General features: G+C 31.4%; 4 protein-coding genes across 7 annotated transcripts; 3 read left to right on the plus strand and 1 right to left on the minus strand.

Moving 5' to 3' along the window:
- Window positions 1-549: 549 nt before the first annotated feature.
- Window positions 550-10,361, plus strand: LOC128390654 (putative mediator of RNA polymerase II transcription subunit 26). 3 transcript variants are annotated; one of them, XM_053350406.1, is made up of 3 exons: window positions 550-4,366; window positions 4,520-4,868; window positions 10,022-10,361. In XM_053350406.1, exons 1-3 carry the CDS (start codon window positions 1,252-1,254, stop codon window positions 10,260-10,262), a joined length of 3,705 nt encoding a protein of 1,234 aa, XP_053206381.1. In that variant the 5' UTR covers window positions 550-1,251; the 3' UTR covers window positions 10,263-10,361. The 3 variants fall into 3 exon arrangements, with proteins under 3 accessions (XP_053206381.1, XP_053206379.1, XP_053206380.1); XM_053350405.1 differs by having other exon boundaries at window positions 553-1,060; window positions 1,271-4,868; XM_053350404.1 differs by having other exon boundaries at window positions 552-4,868.
- Window positions 10,362-10,974: 613 nt separating this feature from the next.
- LOC128390710 (endothelin-converting enzyme 2-like) lies at window positions 10,975-14,750 on the plus strand. Of its 2 annotated transcripts, XM_053350466.1 has the most exons (17): window positions 10,977-11,208; window positions 11,291-11,436; window positions 11,501-11,617; window positions 11,685-11,846; window positions 11,904-11,987; window positions 12,049-12,260; window positions 12,346-12,516; window positions 12,593-12,679; window positions 12,734-12,861; window positions 12,914-13,136; window positions 13,197-13,373; window positions 13,459-13,565; window positions 13,634-13,750; window positions 13,824-14,019; window positions 14,075-14,236; window positions 14,467-14,543; window positions 14,651-14,750. In XM_053350466.1, the coding sequence occupies exons 1-17, from the start codon at window positions 11,015-11,017 to the stop codon at window positions 14,748-14,750; spliced, it is 2,460 nt and encodes an 819-aa protein (XP_053206441.1). In that variant the 5' UTR covers window positions 10,977-11,014. The 2 variants fall into 2 exon arrangements, with proteins under 2 accessions (XP_053206439.1, XP_053206441.1); XM_053350464.1 differs by lacking the exons at window positions 14,467-14,543; window positions 14,651-14,750 and having other exon boundaries at window positions 10,975-11,208; window positions 11,312-11,436; window positions 14,075-14,266.
- LOC128390713 (mitochondrial import inner membrane translocase subunit Tim13-like) lies at window positions 14,223-15,316 on the minus strand. Its single transcript, XM_053350470.1, has 3 exons — window positions 15,108-15,316; window positions 14,919-14,987; window positions 14,223-14,836 (listed from the first exon to the last, which is right to left on the minus strand). The coding sequence occupies exons 1-3, from the start codon at window positions 15,198-15,200 to the stop codon at window positions 14,738-14,740; spliced, it is 261 nt and encodes an 86-aa protein (XP_053206445.1). The 5' UTR covers window positions 15,201-15,316; the 3' UTR covers window positions 14,223-14,737.
- Window positions 15,317-15,453: 137 nt separating this feature from the next.
- Window positions 15,454-20,456, plus strand: LOC128390712 (sterol carrier protein 2-like). Its single transcript, XM_053350469.1, has 3 exons — window positions 15,454-15,673; window positions 16,005-16,868; window positions 19,409-20,456. Exons 2-3 carry the CDS (start codon window positions 16,257-16,259, stop codon window positions 20,027-20,029), a joined length of 1,233 nt encoding a protein of 410 aa, XP_053206444.1. The 5' UTR covers window positions 15,454-15,673; window positions 16,005-16,256; the 3' UTR covers window positions 20,030-20,456.
- The last annotated feature ends 185 nt before the right edge of the window (window positions 20,457-20,641 follow it).

Here is a 20,641-nt window from a genome sequence, read left to right on the forward strand (position 1 = left end):
TTGTTCTTTTTCTTTTCTGACATTTTACGATTATTTTTGCTTCTCTTTTGTAGTGATTAGTGTTCAATCCATCCTTAGGTTGAAGACTGATTTTGGTAATAAAGAAAGAAAAACTTTAGAATGGTTCATGAAATGAAAAGAATTGAAAAAGAAATTGTTATTCTTTCAATTAATTTTTTATTGAGAGTAAGGGGGTGGAGTTTGTCCGCTAATGTGCAGACTTACATATGAGTATCTTGGTCACAAATTCAAATGAAAGAAGAAAGAAAGAGGATAGAAAGGAAAGAAAGGAAAGAGAAGCTCTTTACAACATTAGAGCTGATTCACAAATTCATCGGCCAAGGGGAGGCGAACCTACCACCTTGAGTATATGTCGCAGATCTCTTGACCATTCGGCCATCAATCGTTAACAATTTCAAAGGTGTGACCGAACATTCAAGTTTGTTTAGAATTCGGTAGATGGAGCTACTTTCGTTTTCTTTTGATTTTGGTTCTCCCCATTGGTAGTTTGCCCCTCGACCGCCGCGGGAGTAGTTGAATCAGCGGAGTGAATGACGTCACATGTACACAAAAGAAACTCAATTTATCTTCCTCTCTCTCTTGTTTTAATCATCCTTCATCCTCTTTCTTTTTACCTTTCTCTCTCTCTCTCTTTAATTCTCTCTCTCTCTTGTTCTCCTCTCCTTCTTTCATGGTTTTTTATGTTTCTCGCCATCATCATGATGATTTTTCTTCTTCTCAATGATAATCTCTCTTTATCGTTTTAATTAGAATTTACTTAGAATCCATTGATTTTTATATTCTTTTTTATATAATATCTCTTTGAATTCTTCATGTTTCGTTTTGCTTTTTTATTTTTTACACTACACTTTCTTCCTTCATCACCACCAACAACATCATCTTCATCTCTCATGTAACTTCCTAAGTGACAATATTCCAAATTCTTCTACTGTTATTGTTTCCTAATATTCTTCCATTCTCAACATCCATCATCATCTAATTCTTTCTTTCTTTTTAATCAACTTGTTTTACATTCTTTTTATTGGGGGATAATTGTGCTGTGAGTTCATTTAATATTTATAAACTTAAACACAGGTTATTTTTCTGTCAATTCCTGTGGTGTGTAATTTTTTCTTCTTCAACATCTCTTCATCTTCTTCTTCTTCTTCTTCTTCTTCTTCTTCTGCCTTCTTTTACTTTTACACATATACATTAAATTGTTGTAACATTGTTTCAACTACAACCGCCGCCATGTCCAATGTAAGAGCAGAAATACTTGCTGCAAGTCGATCTCGGACTGGTTGGCAAAGGCAAGTTTCATATCCAAACAATCAAACCAAATCAAAGCCCATAATTGATTCGTTGAGGATGTCATTTGAGGAAAAGGTATCTCCAAGCTGTGAAACAGGTAACCTTAAAGGTGACTATAGTAATGGAAAGGATAACCATCAAGGAGATAATAATAAAAGTTGCTCTCTAAAGAAAAGGCGAATGGGTGCCAAAGTTAGTGCCATTGCTATTATTTTCCAATCATTAACACCGCCGCCACCACCACCAAGAAAAACTCTGGGACAAACAACTCTTGTGTCAAACAACAATAACATCAATGGTTCCAACAATCCAACTAATCCTTCAAATAACAATAATAATAATAACAACCATGTTGTTAATAACAAAGAATCATCAACCAGTGTCAACAATGTTAAAAACAATGAAATTAAACACCTCTTTTCAGGTACCAAAGGTACCACAGGTATAACTAAATCAACCAGTGATAGTACGGGTAAAACAAATGGTTCATCAATAGTTGATTGTGATGATAATAAATTTACACAATCAAATGATGATCTAACCAAAAATAGTTCGTCAAGTAATGAGAATGAAATTTCACCGACCAGAAGATTTAATCAAAATCTCAACATCACCAACAACAACATCAACAGCATCAACAGTGTTTTCCGAAGTAAAAGAAGTTGCTCTCTTCCAGTTTCACAAGATTCTTCATCAACACTTAACCTTGACGGTAAATATTTGAAAGATTCTGTTGATGGAAGATTTAAAGAAAATAATTCTAAATCATCATCAGCACCAATTAACCATAAAATTAGTGATAAACCAAGTATAACTGCTAAACCCTCTTCCATTAAAATTGATCGAACCGAAAGTCGAGTTAGCAGATTTAACAATGCTCGAGCTATTTTCGAGAAACTTCAATCATCTTCATCCGAAAGTACAACACAACAAAACACTGGACCAAACACCTTAATGAGAACCTCAAGATCCAGTTCACCCAATGGAAGCTTTGAGAGATTATGTTCCAGAAAAACCTCTTTATCTGAAGAGGTTTTTACCTTAAAAGAGGCTACAGGATTTAATGGAAATCATGTAAACTCAGTAACATCAAATCAGAAACAAATTACCAACAAGGTAACAACAGTGATATCTTCCTGTGAAAGGAAAAGTACAGCTCCATCAATAATTGGTGCTACGAGTATTTCATCAACTGTCAACTCGAACAATCAATTAGAAAATAACACCAACATTACCACAAATAGTGAGTCAGTACAAAGATCTAGTAAAAGTCCACCACCAAAGCCGACGTTTATTTTACCTTCCAAAATAAGAGAGATACAACGATCGGCATCAGTACCAACAAATGGAGGACCACCAACGATTCCCAGTCCATCGAATAATAATAAACCAGTACCAGCGGCTAAAATGGCAGAATACTCTTTGTTTGTCAATAAACGTACTTCCGGTACAATGGAAAATAGTGACCTGATAAGCGGGAGTGAAGAGAAGCCAAAACAGGCTCAACCACCACCACAACCAAAAATTATAATATCAGCAATTAAACCTGTAAAGCCACTCATCATTGATCAAAAGACAAGTGATCCTGTGAATCAAGATAAAGGTAAACAAGTTAAATCACAATTAACCGACGAGACGAAATCAAAGATTTCATCAAAAGACGAATTAATTGAGAAAATGATCACAGCGATTGCTGATGATTCTATGGTCGTTGAGACTAAAATTGATTCGAAAGGTGAACCTGAACTCGACCTGAGTGCTTGCGACACATCAGGAATATCTCAATTCATGGATTTCGATGATTGTTTTAAAGATGTTGATATAATGACTGAAGAAGAAGCTCAGAAACTACTGTCACGAAAATCTAGATCACTACTTAATCCAGACTTGAGAAATCGTGTCGCTATTAACAATGACAAAACTGCAATCAATTCTAATAATGTAGTTACATCATCACTATCAACTACATCATCAGCACCATCAGTTACCAGCAACAATACTCCTCGTGACAATTTATCTGATTCATCATCGATATTAACTGGTGATGCCTCATTGGTTGGATCACATCGATTGGGTGGACAACCTTTGCCCCCAGTTCCTTCAACGACCATGCCTCCTTCTTATACCATTTCTCCAGCAGCCATTTCATCATTGACATTAATCGAGACCGCCACTAGTACAGGTAAATTTGATGAAATGAACGGTGGTGAAGCATCAGCTATAGCTGATTTAAAATCATTTGAAAATCAAGCTGAAACCTGCAATGTTTATGAATCAACTATCTCACCTGAGATCAACTTGATTACCGATGTCCACTTATCTTCAGATAAACGTATTTCCTGTACATCGGAAGGTAGGGACTTGAGAGGTGACAGTGAAAATAAGTTCAACCAGCAAACTCTCAAACAGGCTCAGACAACACAGCCGAAAATTTTAACATCAGCAGTTAAACCTGTAAAGCCACTAATCATTGAGCAAAAGACAAGTGATCCTGTGAATCAAGATAAAGGTAAACAAGTTAAATCACAATTAACCGACGAGACGAAATCAAAGATTTCATCAAAAGACGAATTAATTGAGAAAATGATCACAGCAATTGCTGATGATTCTATGGTCGTTGAGACTAAAATTGATTCGAAAGGTGAACCTGAACTTGACCTGAGTGCTTGCGACACATCAGGAATTTCTCAATTCATGGATTTCGACGATTGTTTTAAAGATGTTGATATAATGACTGAAGAAGAAGCTCAGAAACTACTGTCACGAAAATCTAGATCACTACTTAATCCAGACTTGAGAAATCGTGTCGCTATTAACAATGACAAAACTGCAATCAATTCCAATAATGTAGTTACAGCTCCAACATCAACAACAACAACAGTCACCAACAATTCTCGTGACAATTTATTTGATCCATCAATATCAGCTGATGATCCAACACCAATTTTATCCCATCGATTGGGTGGACATCCTTTGCCACCAGTTCCTATAACATCATCTAACATTTCCTCCGCTGCCATTTCATCTATAACACTAGTCGAGGCCACTAGCACAGGTAATTTTGATGAAATGAACGGTGGAGAAGCATCAGCTGAGGCCGATCTCAAATCATTTGAAAATCAAACTGCAAATTGTATTGTCTATGATTCAAATAACTCACCTGAGCTCAACTTGTTTCCCGATGGTCATTATTACTCTGAAAAACCAGGTTTACCACCGGACACTGATGAATCAGATGATATTTACTCTCAGGTGCCTAGAAAGAAGCCATCAAAGGTAAAATTCAGCACCGATCCAATTAAAGTGTACAATACCCATTCAGTTGATGATTATGATCGTCGTAATGAAGACGTTGACCCGGTAGCAGCATCAGCTGAATATGAACTCGAAAAGAGGATTGAAAAAATGGACGTTTTCCCGGTGGAATTAGAAAAAGGTCCCGATGGATTAGGTTTATCAATAATTGGAATGGGAGTAGGTGCCGATGCTGGTCTCGAAAAATTAGGAATATTTGTTAAAACAATTACCGAAAATGGTGCAGCTCATAAGGATGGAAGGTAAGAATCTTGCTAATTTCCAATATTATCGGTGTTTCTCATGTTACAAATCAATTGCATCCTTCCTCTTCTTCTTTAATTACATTCATATTATCATCATTTTTTTCAAACAAAAACTCTCATTTAATCAACGAAATTAATCCTAAAAGCTTTGTTTATTTTGTTTAATTTCTCTCTGCATCCTTGTCAGGTTTAAATCCAATTACTATTGTTACAATTTAAGCTTCAATTTGATCAAAAAAAAGGTCTTCTTTTTAAAAGCAAATCATCAACATGAATGATTTCAAAAAGATGATGAGTTTACTATTAATTCACTGAATTATCTCTTCTTTTTTTCCTGGTATTTTTCTGTCGGTATCTATGGTTATCTCGATATATTATTTCTTCAACACTCATGGTTTTTTTTGCAATCAAACAATTTATCTCTTAATTGTACTAACTAATTGTACTATTAATGATAAATTGTGATTATACTGCTAACGCCAAGTAACTAAGTCAATATTTACTTAACTTGAAAACTTTTTCGGTTTTTCATTTAATAAGCACAATTACAATCTAATTCACAATCACTATAAAGTTATCATTCGTGTTGATTTGATTGTGATTACATTGGTAGGACACATATAATATAATTGTTTGAGGCTATTTGATAAATTATTTGATTGTAAATGTGTGACATTGATTTTTTAATTTTCGCATCACCATTGATTCAACAATCAAAAAGATTTCAAATGTTTAGGGTGAAGTGAAGAGTGATTTATTTCAACAATTATATTAATAATCATCGTCAAGTGCATTTAGTTGAATCGTTGAAATTGTTCATTAAGTTTCCCATACCTTTTTCCTATCTGAATTGGGGTTAACAATTTTACAATTAAATTACAATCACAATAATTTACTTTAACAATCAATTTTATCTTCAACTGTCTTTCAATCATTACACCTTAACCTTTAATCATTACACATTTTCTACTATATGATAATCTAATTAGTTAATGCTTATCCAATTTATTTCAATCCAATTAATTTCCATTGGTTTTAAGGTATGATGACTCTCTCTCTCTCTCTCTCTCTTGCTTGTTACAATTTAATTATTTTGATGGACTAACAATTAACCATTGCATTAATTTAAATGCCATTGATCTGATATCTCATTAATTGGTTGACAAATTGTTAGAAATATTTAATCAACGACGCCAATGATTGTTATTTCCAAGAATAAGAGATTTAATTGTTTTTCTTTTCCTTATTGGCCCAATTGATTTTCAATGGAATTGAATCACATCTCGAAAGTTTTTTTTATTCTTTTTCATCTCAAGAATCTTTTCTTTCAATTTAGAATTGAGAGAAATGTCTTCATCAATCCAAGTTCCAATCATTTTTGTGATGCTCCATTTAAGATCAATTTACCGCCACGATAGAACTACAAACAACACAAGCTAACAATTTATAATCATTACCGTTAGAAACTCACCCAGAGAGGGAGGGAGAAACTGCTGATAAACAAGATGATAATTCAGCAATTGAAACATGATTGACCTTACAGAATCTACAAGTCAACATTTTTTTTAATCCTCATCCTTAATTGTTACATTTCATTTTCATCTGAAGGTAACAGTTAATGCCAATTAACTATTATGTTCAAAACGATGAAGAAAAAAAATCATTTCAACGATTAGTTATTAGTGATTAATATTAATCTGACGCTTAAATGAATCAATAATTAGGGTAACATGTACGTGCCACATACACACGATAATGCGTTTGTTTACCTTTATCATCCTCTCCCTCCTGATAAACTCATCTCTCAACACTCACACCCTCACATTAACCATGTAACAATGAGATTGATGATAATGTCGCAAAATTTTTGTACTCACATTATCACCATGACAAGTATATTAATACTTTCCCTTTCAATTAGTTCATCTCAACATGATACAAAATTCAGATGATGCTAATTTTACCTTCAACTGTAACTTTGTTGACTTTAATGTCCGTAAAATTTGAAACAACCACAATTAACTGTTGAAATCTAATTAATATCAACAGATACTCATCATCATGTAGTTCTGGTTGATTAATTAACATTAATTGATCATCTTCTATATACAAAAATAATCAACAACAATCAAAGTTTGTTGATATGAATTAAATATCTTCACCTGTCATTTATTTCCTGATCATCTTTTTATATGCAAATTAATTATTTTGATAGATTGCACAACATGATGATAATGTTTCATGATAATGATCAGGTTGATGAAGATGAATTATATTGGAAGAAGGGTCATCATCATAATCAAAACCGTAACAACAACAATAATTATTTGATTATCATTATTATTATTGTATTATTAAGAGATTAACTCTTGACCAGTCAATTATTTTCAATGAAATAATTGTAAGAAAAAAGTTCATGATGAAATTTTCACTCTCAACTGAATAAATTGTGAAAACAATTTCATGTCTATCATATGTGTTACTTTTATATTATTTCAATTAAAAGCTCACGAGTAACCTACAATTACTTAATTTTCACTCTTGCTTTCATGTCCACTCTCTCGAGACGATGTTACTTGATGATGATGATGATGATGATGTTGATTCTTATTTTGTCAGCTCGTTGATGTTGAGTTCACATAATTTGTTCCAGTATACCAGTGATGACAATAATTCATCTGAAAGTTCATCACCATTTCTCCACGTTCAATTAACTTTAATCCGATTCCATATAACACATCTTCCCTCTTGATTATTCAAACATCACAATTAATATTATACCCTAACCATCAATTTGAGACAATCTTTTTTTTTATGATCTTGATGAAATCAGTGACAATTTTTAATATAAATTTTCACATCTATGATGATGATGACAATCATCATCATGAATTACTCATGAATTTTGAAATTTGTAAACTCTGTTTATATTGCAATGATTAATGATTCTGTTGTGATTTATATTTGCAATTGATTTTCGTTTAATTGTATGTATATATTTAGATGATTATTATCCGGAAGAAAACAATTTCCTGCTATAATAAACAAATCAATTGCAATTTCCGCTTAATTGTTGTAATATGAAAAATTTAACTTTACTCTGATTTTGCAAAGATATCATTTTTACTTGTAAATATTATTAATTACATATCATGTATATCAACCTAAAAATAAGTTTTCCACCACTAATGAAAACTTCAATATACTTTAATGGGTCTGCCTTGTAAAAACAATATAATCCCATGTTAAGGATATTGTAAATATTATGTCAAAGTCTACTAGGAAAAACAATCAACTGTGGTTTATCATTTGCACGGATAAACTGCAACAAAACAACAACAATTACTCAACTAAATCATCCTTAGAATCCTTAATTGTTTGAGGTTATCAAATTGATGAGATAATGAAGAAAATGTTAAGACTTTAGCTTGAGAAAATCAAATGATGATGAAGATTATTTTTATTATTACTATTATGATGCTAATGAATGTTGATGAGAAGAAACCAATCCTTATAATCAATTAACTCTAACAAGACATTTCCTGGCTTGTTGATTATCATTCAAGAAACTATGTATTAATATATTAATAGTAAACAAAGATAACTATTAATATTATATATATAAGATGATTGTTATCGTTGATAAGATGATATTTTGTATTTTTCATCACTGTTATTGATAATTTAAATTGTTTGATGATGATTGTGATAAATATCATCATCAACATGATACTCTCATCATTTTTGAAACTTTAAATCTTAAACGATAACAATCAAATTAAACCTCCAACGTTGCGTTACTGTTAAAAATATGAATACAATCATGATTATTATCATGAAGGAGTATCATCATTTTTGTTTTCTCATTGAATATATTAAAGGCTATTTCATTTAATTCAGTTTTCAGTATTTAAATTGTATTCTTAATGGTTATTATCATCAATGTTGATGATGGTGAAAAACAATTTACAAATTTATCCTCATTCTTGAATAATATCTTCTTGATTTACACACACACTTTTCAATATGATTCATTATAATTCATTGTCAACTATTCATTGGGTGAAAAATGACTTTTTCCTGAAATTATTCATCATGAACATGATATGAGTCCATTGAAAGTTTCTCTTGCTCTTTTTCAATTACTGGTTAAATTAACTTTCTCAATTTGAACAATTTGTTTCACGCAACCAAAATTTTCTGCTGATAAATTTAACTTTAATTGTTACTATTTACTAATTGTTAATTTTAAATTGTCTTTGAGCTGTTGTGCTATTTTAAGTGTGGCGTAGGTCAATTAGCAAAGTTGATCATTAAAATGTTGTATCTTTTGTCAACAAACTGTAATCTCTCACCATTAATTATTGTCATCATTAATAATTAATTAATCGAGATAACAATTTAATTTCTGTATTCAATTTTAAACTTATCTAATTTTAAAATTATCATCAATCTAAACTGTGAAATTAAATTGATATTCACTGATTTAGGAATCATTATCACTCGTAACTCTTTGAGACTTTTTTTTTCATTTTGACTAATCAATTGAGATTCAATTAGATTGTCACGTTATTTTCATCACTAATCATCCTTCTTGTTAATTACATTTACAGTTAAACATGATGATATTCAATTTGGTTAATCAACTTTGATTAATTTTTGTTAATCTTTCACTTTGATGATGATGATTATCTTTATGCAATCAGATTACCATCATGATCTTTAATCAATTTAAATTCTGTTGGCATTTCATTTTCTCAACTTCAAGGTTTATATTTCCATCATCATGATTACTATTTAATATTAATCAGCTTTTTTTTACTGTTAGTTATTGATATCACATTTACAATTTAATTATAACAGTACTGAAATTATCAGGTCATCGTCATGATGATGACCATGATGAATATAAACTTCTGAAAGTTTTTTTTTCGTAGTGCAAAAAAAAACTCAATCACTAATTTGATCCTCAATATTTATTAGCTTATGATAAGTTGATTGGATTAACATATGAATTACCTTGACTATTGATTTTGACAGTTGACGTGGGCTAATTGTTAACAATTGATTATCTTCTCCCTCGAAAAGTTATTCACTTTTGTTCAAATATTATTATTAACAATTTACTCTTTTGATTTTTTTCCATTTAGAATTCAAGTCAATGATCAAATAATCGAAGTTGATGGATTATCTTTGGTCGGTGTTACCCAAGCTTATGCTGCTTTAGTCCTTCGAGGAACCAATGGATTAATTAAGTTTCTAATTGGCCGTGAACGTGATCCAGAAAACAGTGAGATCGCTCAACTAATATCACAATCAATTGAAGCTGAGAAAAGGCAACAGGATCAACAGAAAATACTCTATCATGAATTATACGCTTTGGCCCCCTGATCAACTTTACAATCAACCAAATCATAATAATCATAAAGAAATCATATGTGATTTAATCTGCTACTTGTTTACAATAAACAAAATCCAATTTACCAATAACCCAAATGGTTTCACCATTTATAAATCATTTGAAAGATGATTAACTAAAGGGTTTCAAAAAGGACAATAACTACACTGAACTCTACAATTAAGATAACCTATCAATTCAATCATTGAATGATTTAGTGTTTATTGAATCTAAAAATTGATTAGCCAAACAATTTTCTATTCAACATTTTAACTGATCAACTGATTAATTTGTTGATAGACTTTTCTTCATCTACAATAGATGGAGTCACTTACAAGTTAATTAAAAACTGTTCACAATTAACAACCTTTATAACAACAATTTGTGATAATTTCCTTGCGTAAATTAAATGACAGAGTTAATTGTTTACCTTTTATCTAGACCAAATCAACAATTTAACAATAATAGAATCAAACATGAAGCGTAGTTTCACTTTGATTACTACCGTAATTGTAGTCTGATTGATTTGATTTCTGTCAAAAAAAGAATCAATTTTTGATTGATTATGTTGATTAATATGCATGGTGATTGTTTGGTGAATTCTGAGGAATTCTGAGGAATAAGTCAAGAAAATTATTCTAAATCCAGAAAAAGGTAGAAAAACAATTTTAATCGATACAATTGACAATCTAAATTAAAGTCTATTTGATTAGCTGTCAATCGGGATGATGACGATCAGAATGAGATGAGGCAAGAAAACAGAGAACAGTGTAAACTTATCACTCAATCAAATCGAATCATCTTTTTGTTGATATCATTTAGTATGAAATTAGAACAACAATTATCTAATTCAAACGATAATTCGGATATTTATACCATAAGTGAATCGCGATTAGTGTTCAATCCTCCATTGATGATGTCGACGATCAACAATGAAAAGTTAGTATTATCTAGAAATCAGTAGAAATTGTAAATTGTGAATTGTTGTCGTTTACCTTTTCCTTTTCCGCTCAACTAAAAGTCAAGAATTTGTTTGGTACAGACGAAAGAAACGGGACCTCGAAGCTAAATGGACACTTCTTTTGGCCATTTCGATCACGATTTCTTTGGTCTTATCAATAATTCTTCTTGGAAATTGTTTGAAATATGGATCAACGATTCTCAGTGGTTAGTTTACTTTTCTCTGTCGTTGTTTCTCTCAATTAATCATTAAAATTCTGATTGTTCCAAGTTTCCTCATGGCAATCAGCGATTCTGAGACGGTTAAAAGGTCACAAGGTTTGGAAAGACGCTGACAATCAAGTGAAGATCGATCAAGTATGTGTGACACCCGAATGTTCAAAAAAAGGTTAGTATATTTTGTGGTTCTTTTTAATTGGAGCATTTAATTTAGTTTTTCAACAACAATTTCTCAGCTGAATCAATATTGAAAAGTCTCAATTTAAAGGTCTCTCCATGTGATGATTTCTATGAATTTTCCTGTGGCAATTGGATCAAGGATAATCCCATTCCGAGTTGGACAAATTATATCTCTTTAATTGGCCTTTTGGAGATGAAACCGATCGAGCAATTAAGGAGTAAGATAGAAATGCAAAGTTCAATTAACATGATCAACTAATTGTTTGTCTAATCAGCATTACTGGAGACTGAATCTGATTCCAATGATGATTTAATGACTAATATCACGAGATCGTATTACAAAATGTGTATGAATACTGGTTAGTTTATTTGATTGTTTCTTTCGACTCTTTAATTGTTCATTTTAATTGTTTTACTCAGAAATTATCTCTCAAACAAGCGACTCAAATATCCATAAAATTATTGAATCAATTGGTGACTGGCCAATGGCTACTACAAAAGCTTGGAGTCCTGGTGATTTTGATTGGATGGCAGCGACGGTTAAGCTCCGTTGGTTGGGAATTAGTGCCGATACTTTCATCAGGATTCAACCAGTTATCGATGTTTTTAATAATACAGTTTATCGAATAGGAGTTAGTTCATTTCCTAATTGTTCAATGATCAACAAAATAATCTAAGCTTTTCTCTTGTTCAGTTTAATTGTTAATTTTCATAAAGATAAATGAGCCGAAATTAAGTCTTAATCGAGACCATCTCATCGAGAATGGGACAGTCGCTCAACATTATCTGGACTTTATGAAGAAAACCGCGGCCGTTTATGGAGGAATAGAAGGAATAATCGAACATGATGCTCTGGCAGTTCTTAATTTCGAGCGTGAATTAGCGGCGGTCAGTTCATTACCACTATTCGAGGTCAATTCCATAAATCGAACTGTTTTTTCTCTCTCCAAATTTCCGACCATAGTTAACGATACCAGAGGAATCTGTCCGTGAATCTTTGATCCTTTTCCGTGCAATGACAGTTTCTGATCTAAACAATTTAGCTCCATCGGTAATTAAACTTTTTAATCAACAAATTCAGAAAATTAACAACTATGAATTTCAGATCCCATGGGTCGAGTTTCTATCTGGAATGTTCGGTCGCGAAATAACCGATGATCAGCCTTTACTGGTGAAGAACGTTGGCAATTTTATCACTCGATTAGAATCGTTGATCGACAAAACTGAAGAAAGGTAAACAATTAGGCTAATCAGAAGGACGAACAATTAATTTCTTTTCGTTTAGAGTCTTAGCGAACTTTTTATGTTGGAGTACCGTTCGAACGTTACTCCCGTACCTTGGCCCTAAATACGATTCACTAGAGAAAAGTTTCTGGGATTCGGTGTTAAATACGAAAAATGTTTCTCCTCGATGGTTAAGATGCATCGATGATACTTCGAACTATTTTGGACCGATTCTCCAATCGATGTATGGCCGAACCTATTACTCGGAGACAGTTAAAATTTCGGTAATGATCAGCAATCGAAATTACTCGTACTAATTATCATGATTACTTTTAATTATTTAGGCAACAAGGTTAGCAAATATGATTCAATTAGCATTTAATGAGTCACTTAATCAAAATAAATGGATGGACAATGAAACTAAATTAAAAGCAATCGAGAAACTTGAACATATCAATGTGGTCATCGGATCTTCAGATGACCAACTAAATAGTTCATTTGTCAATAAAATGTTTGAAAAGGTTTGTTTTAAAGGGAAACAATTAAAAACTCCCAACAATTAAGAGAGCATCTTGTTAATTGAACATCTTAATTGTTAATTTTCAGTTCGATTTCAATGAGAGTTCAAGTTTCCTCGAAAATACTTTGAACATTTCTCTTTGGTACATTAATATGTTACTCGAAAGAATCGATCAACCAAACGGAAGAATTGAGTGAGAATTAATTGTTCTTGATTGTAAACCAATTTACGCTAATTACTGATTACCTTTAATTGTAAAAGATGGACCAGAACTCAAAAAATTAGCGATACAAATGCTTATTACTCTGGAAATGACAATGCTCTGTTCATACCAATGGGACTACTGCTACCGGAGATTTTTTCACCAAATTTACCAAAGTAAAAAATGATAACAATTAACTAACCAGATTAATTATCATGTCGATTTACAATCCATCTTTCATTATCCTAGTTACCTTAATTATGGTACAATTGGCTATGCAATAGCTCATGAGATGACCCATGGATTTGATGATCTTGGTCGACATTTTGATAAATTTGGTAATAACAACAATTGGTGGAGCAATCAAAGTCTAATTGGATTTGATGATCATGCTTCATGTTTCATTCAACAATACAATAATTATCGTTTAACTGATAAATTAAGTGTAAGTCAATTTATCCTTTCCAATGGGTCATATTAATTATCAGGTTAATCAATAGGTTAATGGACAATTAAGTTTAGGTGAAAACATTGCTGATAATGGTGGAGTTCATGTTGCTTATCGAGCTTTTCAATCAGCAATTAAGTATATTGACATTGAATTAAAAATGCCAGGACTTGATTATACACCTGATCAACTATTCTGGATAAGTTATGCTCAGGTTTGTATTTTAATTGATTTACAATTGTAACAATTAATTTCTACTACAATCTAATATCAACTTGTATTCATTTTGTATAACTAGAATCATTTTTGATTGGTTATGTTTTTAAATGTGATCATTCATTTAATTTAAGTTGTTTCATTTTGTTTAATTGTCACAGTTTTCTTATTGTTCATCTAATTTAGTTTGTTTGATTCTAACTAATTCTTAATTGTTTACATTTTTAGCTCTGGTGTGATAATCATTCAAATGAAACAATTCAATTAGATGCTAATATTGATTCACATGTTCCTGGTCGCTACAGGTAATGTTTGGGTTTTTTTGTTGTTCCAAAGAAAATTGTTTTTGATGTTGATAATTTGATTGAGATAATTAATTGTTGCCTTGTTTCTTTTGTTTTCCATATTAAAGGGTAATTGGATCCATTAGTAATAATGAAGATTTCTCTAGATCATTTAAATGTCCATTAGGATCACCAATGAATCCTCATGAAAAATGTTACTTTTGGTAGGAACTATTTGTTAAACGATTGGCATATCCTTTAGTTACACTTGTCCATGTGTCCATATATCGGTCAACACAAAAGTTTAAACATTTCTAAATTAAAAAGAAAATACAAACAAAGAAAATTAAATTCTAATAATGTATCATCATAATCATCAAACATTGTAACACTTACCGTTTCACTTGAATCTAAACTACTGGCAGGTTTGAGTACACATTTTTTAAAACATTTTTCTGACATTTGCTATGAGAAAGAGAAAGATACAAATGAACAACAATAAAAAATTCAATTAATTAACCAAACAAACACAAAAAAAAACAACAAAGAAAAACATATAAAACCTGTTGATTAATTAGCTTTTACCTTAACCAGTTCTTTAAAATTTTCCATGGCAATTTCTTGTTTTAACTTATCCATTAGCTCACTTTTCTGAGCGGCGGTCAACGTATCGGCCATTGTACCAATTAATTAATTACTATGGACAAACAATTAAACAGAGAAAAAAGAATCAATTAACAAGAAAAGGAATAACGGTAAACCAAATTGATGGAGAAACAAAAACAACATTGACTTCAACATTTTCCAACAAAAAGAATGAGCATGTTTGGTTTCCATGGAAACGGAAAAAGCGGTCATTTCAAAATGAGAGAAAAAATTCTTATTCAATGAAAGAGGAAAAAGAGAATAGAAAAATTTTCTTTTTCTTTTTAAAGGTTAACCAGGTGAGAGAAAAGGTAAAACTTGTTTTCTATTTATCTTATTGGTGTTATTTGAGAGACGAGATTTAATCAGGCGAAGATGAGAGAAGTTATTTTAACAGTTGATAGAGTGAAGTGATAGAGAGAGAGAGAGAGAGAGAGAATCATTTTCTCGGTTCTGTATTAATAGAATTGATTGTCAATTAAAAAGAAGGAGAATCCAAATCAACGGTGAGAATCTTTTTTTTCCACTTCAATCATTAAGTTAAATTGTTGATCTTTAAAAACGAAAAAAATTCTCGCATCTCATCATCTTATTGTCTTTTTCTTTTTATTCTTTGTTTTGGTTTTTTTTTCTCTTTTCTCTCCATCATCAAACTAACAATTCTAATCATTACATATTTTTAACTCTGTGTCTTTCCTGTTATTTTTTATTCTTCTTTCAGTTTTCCTCCTTCAACCTCCTCCTTCTCCTCCATTTTTACTCTCACCTCCTTTTTGGTTATTTTCTATTCTCTCTAATACTTGATTTTACCTTTTTCTCTCTCTCTCTCTCTTACAGCTCACCTTCTATTTGTGAACATCGGGACAATCAATCGTCAACAATCAACGTTTACATGTTTACCTTCATTTTCGGTGCCATATCAAGGGATTGATTGTGTTGTCTATTTGATAACCAGTTTGGTAACCAGGAAAATCTAAAGTGACTTTTGTTGGACAAATTGTTCTATTCTCTCTCTCTCTCTCTCTCCTTTTAATTCTTGGAGATTATCGTAAATCTTACATTCTCTCTGTCTGGTAATCAATCGTAATCATGGGTCGTAAGGTTTATGTTATCGGTGTTGGTATGACCAAATTTACCAAATCAGGTGTTAACAAGCAACTTGATTATCCTGATTTAGCTTGTGAGGCAGTTCGTAATGCTTTGGCTGATGCTTCAGTTAAATATGAAGACATTGAACATGCCTCGGTGGGTTATGTTTTCGGTGACTCTTGTTGTGGACAAAAGGCTCTTTATCCACTTGGTACTACTGGTATACCAATCGTTAATGTTAATAATAATTGTGCCACCGGATCTTCGGCTCTTTATTTAACAAAATGCCTTATTGAAGGAGGAATTGTTAATTGTGGCCTAGCATTAGGATTTGAGAAGATGGAGAAAGGCAGTTTAACCACCAAATTTAAAGATCGTGTTACCCCAATGCAAGATCATATTAATCTTTACTATGAACTGTTCGGCCTTTCACCCGCTCCAATTACTGCCCAATTATTTGGATCAGCAGGAAAGGAGCATATGGCCAAATATGGAACCAAAGAGGAGCATTTTGCTAAAATCGCTCTCAAAAATCATAAACACTCAGTTAATAATCCATTCGCTCAATTTCAAACAGAATATCCAATGGAGGAGATTCTTAATGGACCTAAGGTAATCTTTATATTAATACAAAGTTACAATTCTGATTCTCTCCATCAATTTTTCTGCTTATTTTATCATAAAGTTAATCATCACCTTTAATCAGTTCTCTCTTGCTCTCTCTTAATGTCATATCTATTTCTTGTTCCCGTCTATTTACTTTGCTTTAGTTACTTGATGTTGACAATTTTACTTGATTCTCATACTAACAAATCCATTGATCTGTTAATGATACAGGTTTTAGGTTAATTTTACTTACTGATTTTACTGTTTAATCTTCTTCTGTCTGTTCATCTGTCTTTTTTTTCTCTTCCATCTCATCATCACAATCATCATTATCTTCTTGTTTTCTTACTCTGACAAAAGTTTTCATTAGATAAACAGTTTCTCTTTATAAGAATTACCAGTTCTCTCTTTTAATCAATATCAAGTGACCATTGACCTAAAGCTCAGGCAAAAAAACGAGTTGATTGGATAACAAGACAAAGATGATGTTAATTAACTGTTCCTTTTTGATGATGATGAAAACTATAAACCGATTATCATCATTCTTTCATCAGTTGCCAAGGTTTTTCATTGTCATTCTATTATTGTTATTATTTGAAACATCTTCAATCAACATGATCACATTTAGATTACTATTCAAAGTTAAATAGTGTCAACATGATCGATACATCAGATCAACTGTCAATCTGATCAATCTAATTGGTGAATTAAATTAGATTTCCAATTTCCAAAACTTTTATTATTAGTAATTACATTCAATTCACCAATTTAATTGTGTGTCTCTCTAATACAATCATGCAAACCTGTTAACTAACATTAATCGTCTTTATTATTATCAACTATTTTAAGATAATTATTAACCCATTTCTTGATTACTAACCCTAAATACATAAACAACAAGCGAAAAATTAACTTAATCCAGTCTTGTCTTTTCTCCTCTTCAAATTAATCACAATTAACTTTTCGATAAACTAAAAATTAAATAACCTTCAAGCTAATTAAATGTTAACTGTCTAATCTAATGATCAACTCACTCGACAATCTAATTAACATCACCAACAATTTTGTTTGATTTCTGGTTCAAATTAACCATTTTCCTTTATATTCTTACCAATCCACTAACACGATATATCCAATTAATCATTTAATTGAATATAATTAATTCATTTTGATTAATAATTAATTTATATAAGCAAAAGGCAACTTGAAATATTGAATAATCATAAATTTAACATTGGTCAGAACAACTGAATTTCATATATGTAGATTATTGATGATGAACATTATTCAATTAGCTAATTATCTTATAATATTAATAATAATAATCACCATTAACATGATAAATTGATAATTAACCGCCACGTTTAAAGTTAATTATGTTTCAATTAACCTGGAAAATTTAATGATAATAGTTGAGTTAACAAAATTGTATCTAATTTAGTTCTCAACTGAACATTGAACTTGAAATGATCATGAACATGATTGAACAATATCATTTCGATTATATTTTATATTGAACTAATACTTTTGATAGAAAATTTTCCCAATCAACCAGTTACCGATTATAATTGTTCAACTTAATCATCTTTCAGTTTCCTTATTAGAGGGAATTACTAATCAGAATTAAATTTTGATCTATTTTTTTCTGCTTCAAAGAGACATTACAATTCTCAGTTATTCCGGTCATTTAAGTTAATTGCTTTTCTCCAATATCATGTCCATTTCATCTTACCAACCCAAACTTTTCCTCTCCTCTAATTTGCTATTTTCTTTTGTTCTTTTCCTTTTTATTATTACTTCAATCTCTTCTCTCTCTCAACATATAATTAGTTAATGGTAACAAAAGGATGTTTACACTCAATACACTTTCATTTTTCATGATGATGATGATTGTGATGGTCATTCATTGTTCACATACAACACGAGTCTTCAGATACAGATGAAAATGTATCCTTATATCATTCTCATGACAGTTTCCGTTTCCGAATAGGAAACTTATCTCTTTTTGACTTACTTTCCTTTTTATATTTATCTCTCTCTCTCTCAACATATAATTAGTTAATGGTAACAAAAGGATGTTTACACTCAATACACTTTCATTTTTCATGATGATGATGATTGTGATGGTCATTCATTGTTCACATACAACACGAGTCTTCAGATACAGATGAAAATGTATCCTTATATCATTCTCATGACAGTTTCCGTTTCCGAATAGGAAACTTATCTCTTTTTGACTTACTTTCCTTTTTATATTTATCTTCCTCCCTCTCTCTCTCTCTCTCTCTCTCTTATCTTCTTGACCATTATCTTAATCATCAGTTATCTTAGATGATAATAGATTAATACTCAAAGTTTGACTAATTCATGTGACCCATTAATCTTATCCCAATAAAAATCAATCCCATCAATCAATCAATAATAACAATCGATCCTGTAATAATAATAATACTTCATGATACTAACAAGCGTTTAGAATTTTCTTTCTATTAAGATTAACTAATTGTTATTCTTTATTTCTTAAAATTTTTTACTTCTTCTTATAGATATTTGAATACCTTACACGACTTCAATGTTGCCCCACCTCGGACGGAGCTGCAGCCGCTATTTTGGCCTCTGAGGAGTTTGTCAAATCTCATGGACTTGAAAAAAATGCCGTTGAAATACTTGCCATGGAAATGGCATCAGATATTAAATCAACTTTTGAAGAAAAGTCTGCAATCAAATTGGTTGGATTTGATATGAGTAAGAAAGCAGCGGAAAAAGCTTATGCCAAAGCTGGAATTGGACCTAAAGATGTTCAGGTCATTGAGCTGCACGATTGTTTCTCAGCCAACGAATTGATCACTTACGAAGCACTTGGACTTTGTCCGATCGGTGGAGCGGGAGCTTTTATCGATGCTGGTGATAATACTTACGGTGGTAAGTACGTTGTCAATCCAAGCGGTGGTCTACTCTCCAAGGGTCATCCACTTGGCGCAACCGGCCTGGCTCAATGCTCTGAACTTTGCTGGCAAGTTCGAGGTGAAGCAGGTCAACGACAAGTTCCCGGTGCTAAAATTGCCCTTCAACACAACATTGGGCTCGGAGGTGCCGGAGTAGTTGCATTATATAGACATGGATTCCCCGAGAAACTAAACAAACAATTCTTAACCTCAAAACTGTGATCAAATCTCTCTCATCATTTTAACAATTAACTCTCATCCAAAATTAATCCAACTAATCACAATTAACCATCGTCCTTGCAGGTTATGTGTGCTCCAAATTAATATAAATCTTTATATATCTATCATATATAAATACACTGTTATTTTTAAAATTTAAATTTTAACTATTACATTTTAACAAACCTAATCAATTCAAATCAACTTTGGAGTTAATTTACTTATCAAGTAAATTGAATAAGAAAAGAAACTGAAAATTTTGACAACTTTTTTCCCACTCCCAATGAGAAAAAAAATAAAAACAATCCTAATCTAAAACTACAATCAACTAACAATTAACCTAATTTGATTAACATACAAGTTAACATCTTGTTTACTCTAATCTAAGTATCAAACTCTTGAACAATCAATTTAAATTGTTCACCAATTATGATCGATCGAGTTACTTATTATATGAGAGAATCAATTTACTCCCATAGGATTGAACTGATTTAAAGACAAAAAGATTGATGGACTGACTGGTTTTCGATTAGATTTTTGATCATCGAAAATCTTAATCAGACAATTTAATTGTATTTCACTTTGATAGTTGATTTAATTTTCTTGAATCACTTT

This window comes from Panonychus citri, unplaced genomic scaffold (assembly GCF_014898815.1).
Source record: "Panonychus citri isolate SS breed McGregor unplaced genomic scaffold, ASM1489881v1 Contig00125, whole genome shotgun sequence".
Taxonomy (NCBI): domain Eukaryota; kingdom Metazoa; phylum Arthropoda; class Arachnida; order Trombidiformes; family Tetranychidae; genus Panonychus; species Panonychus citri.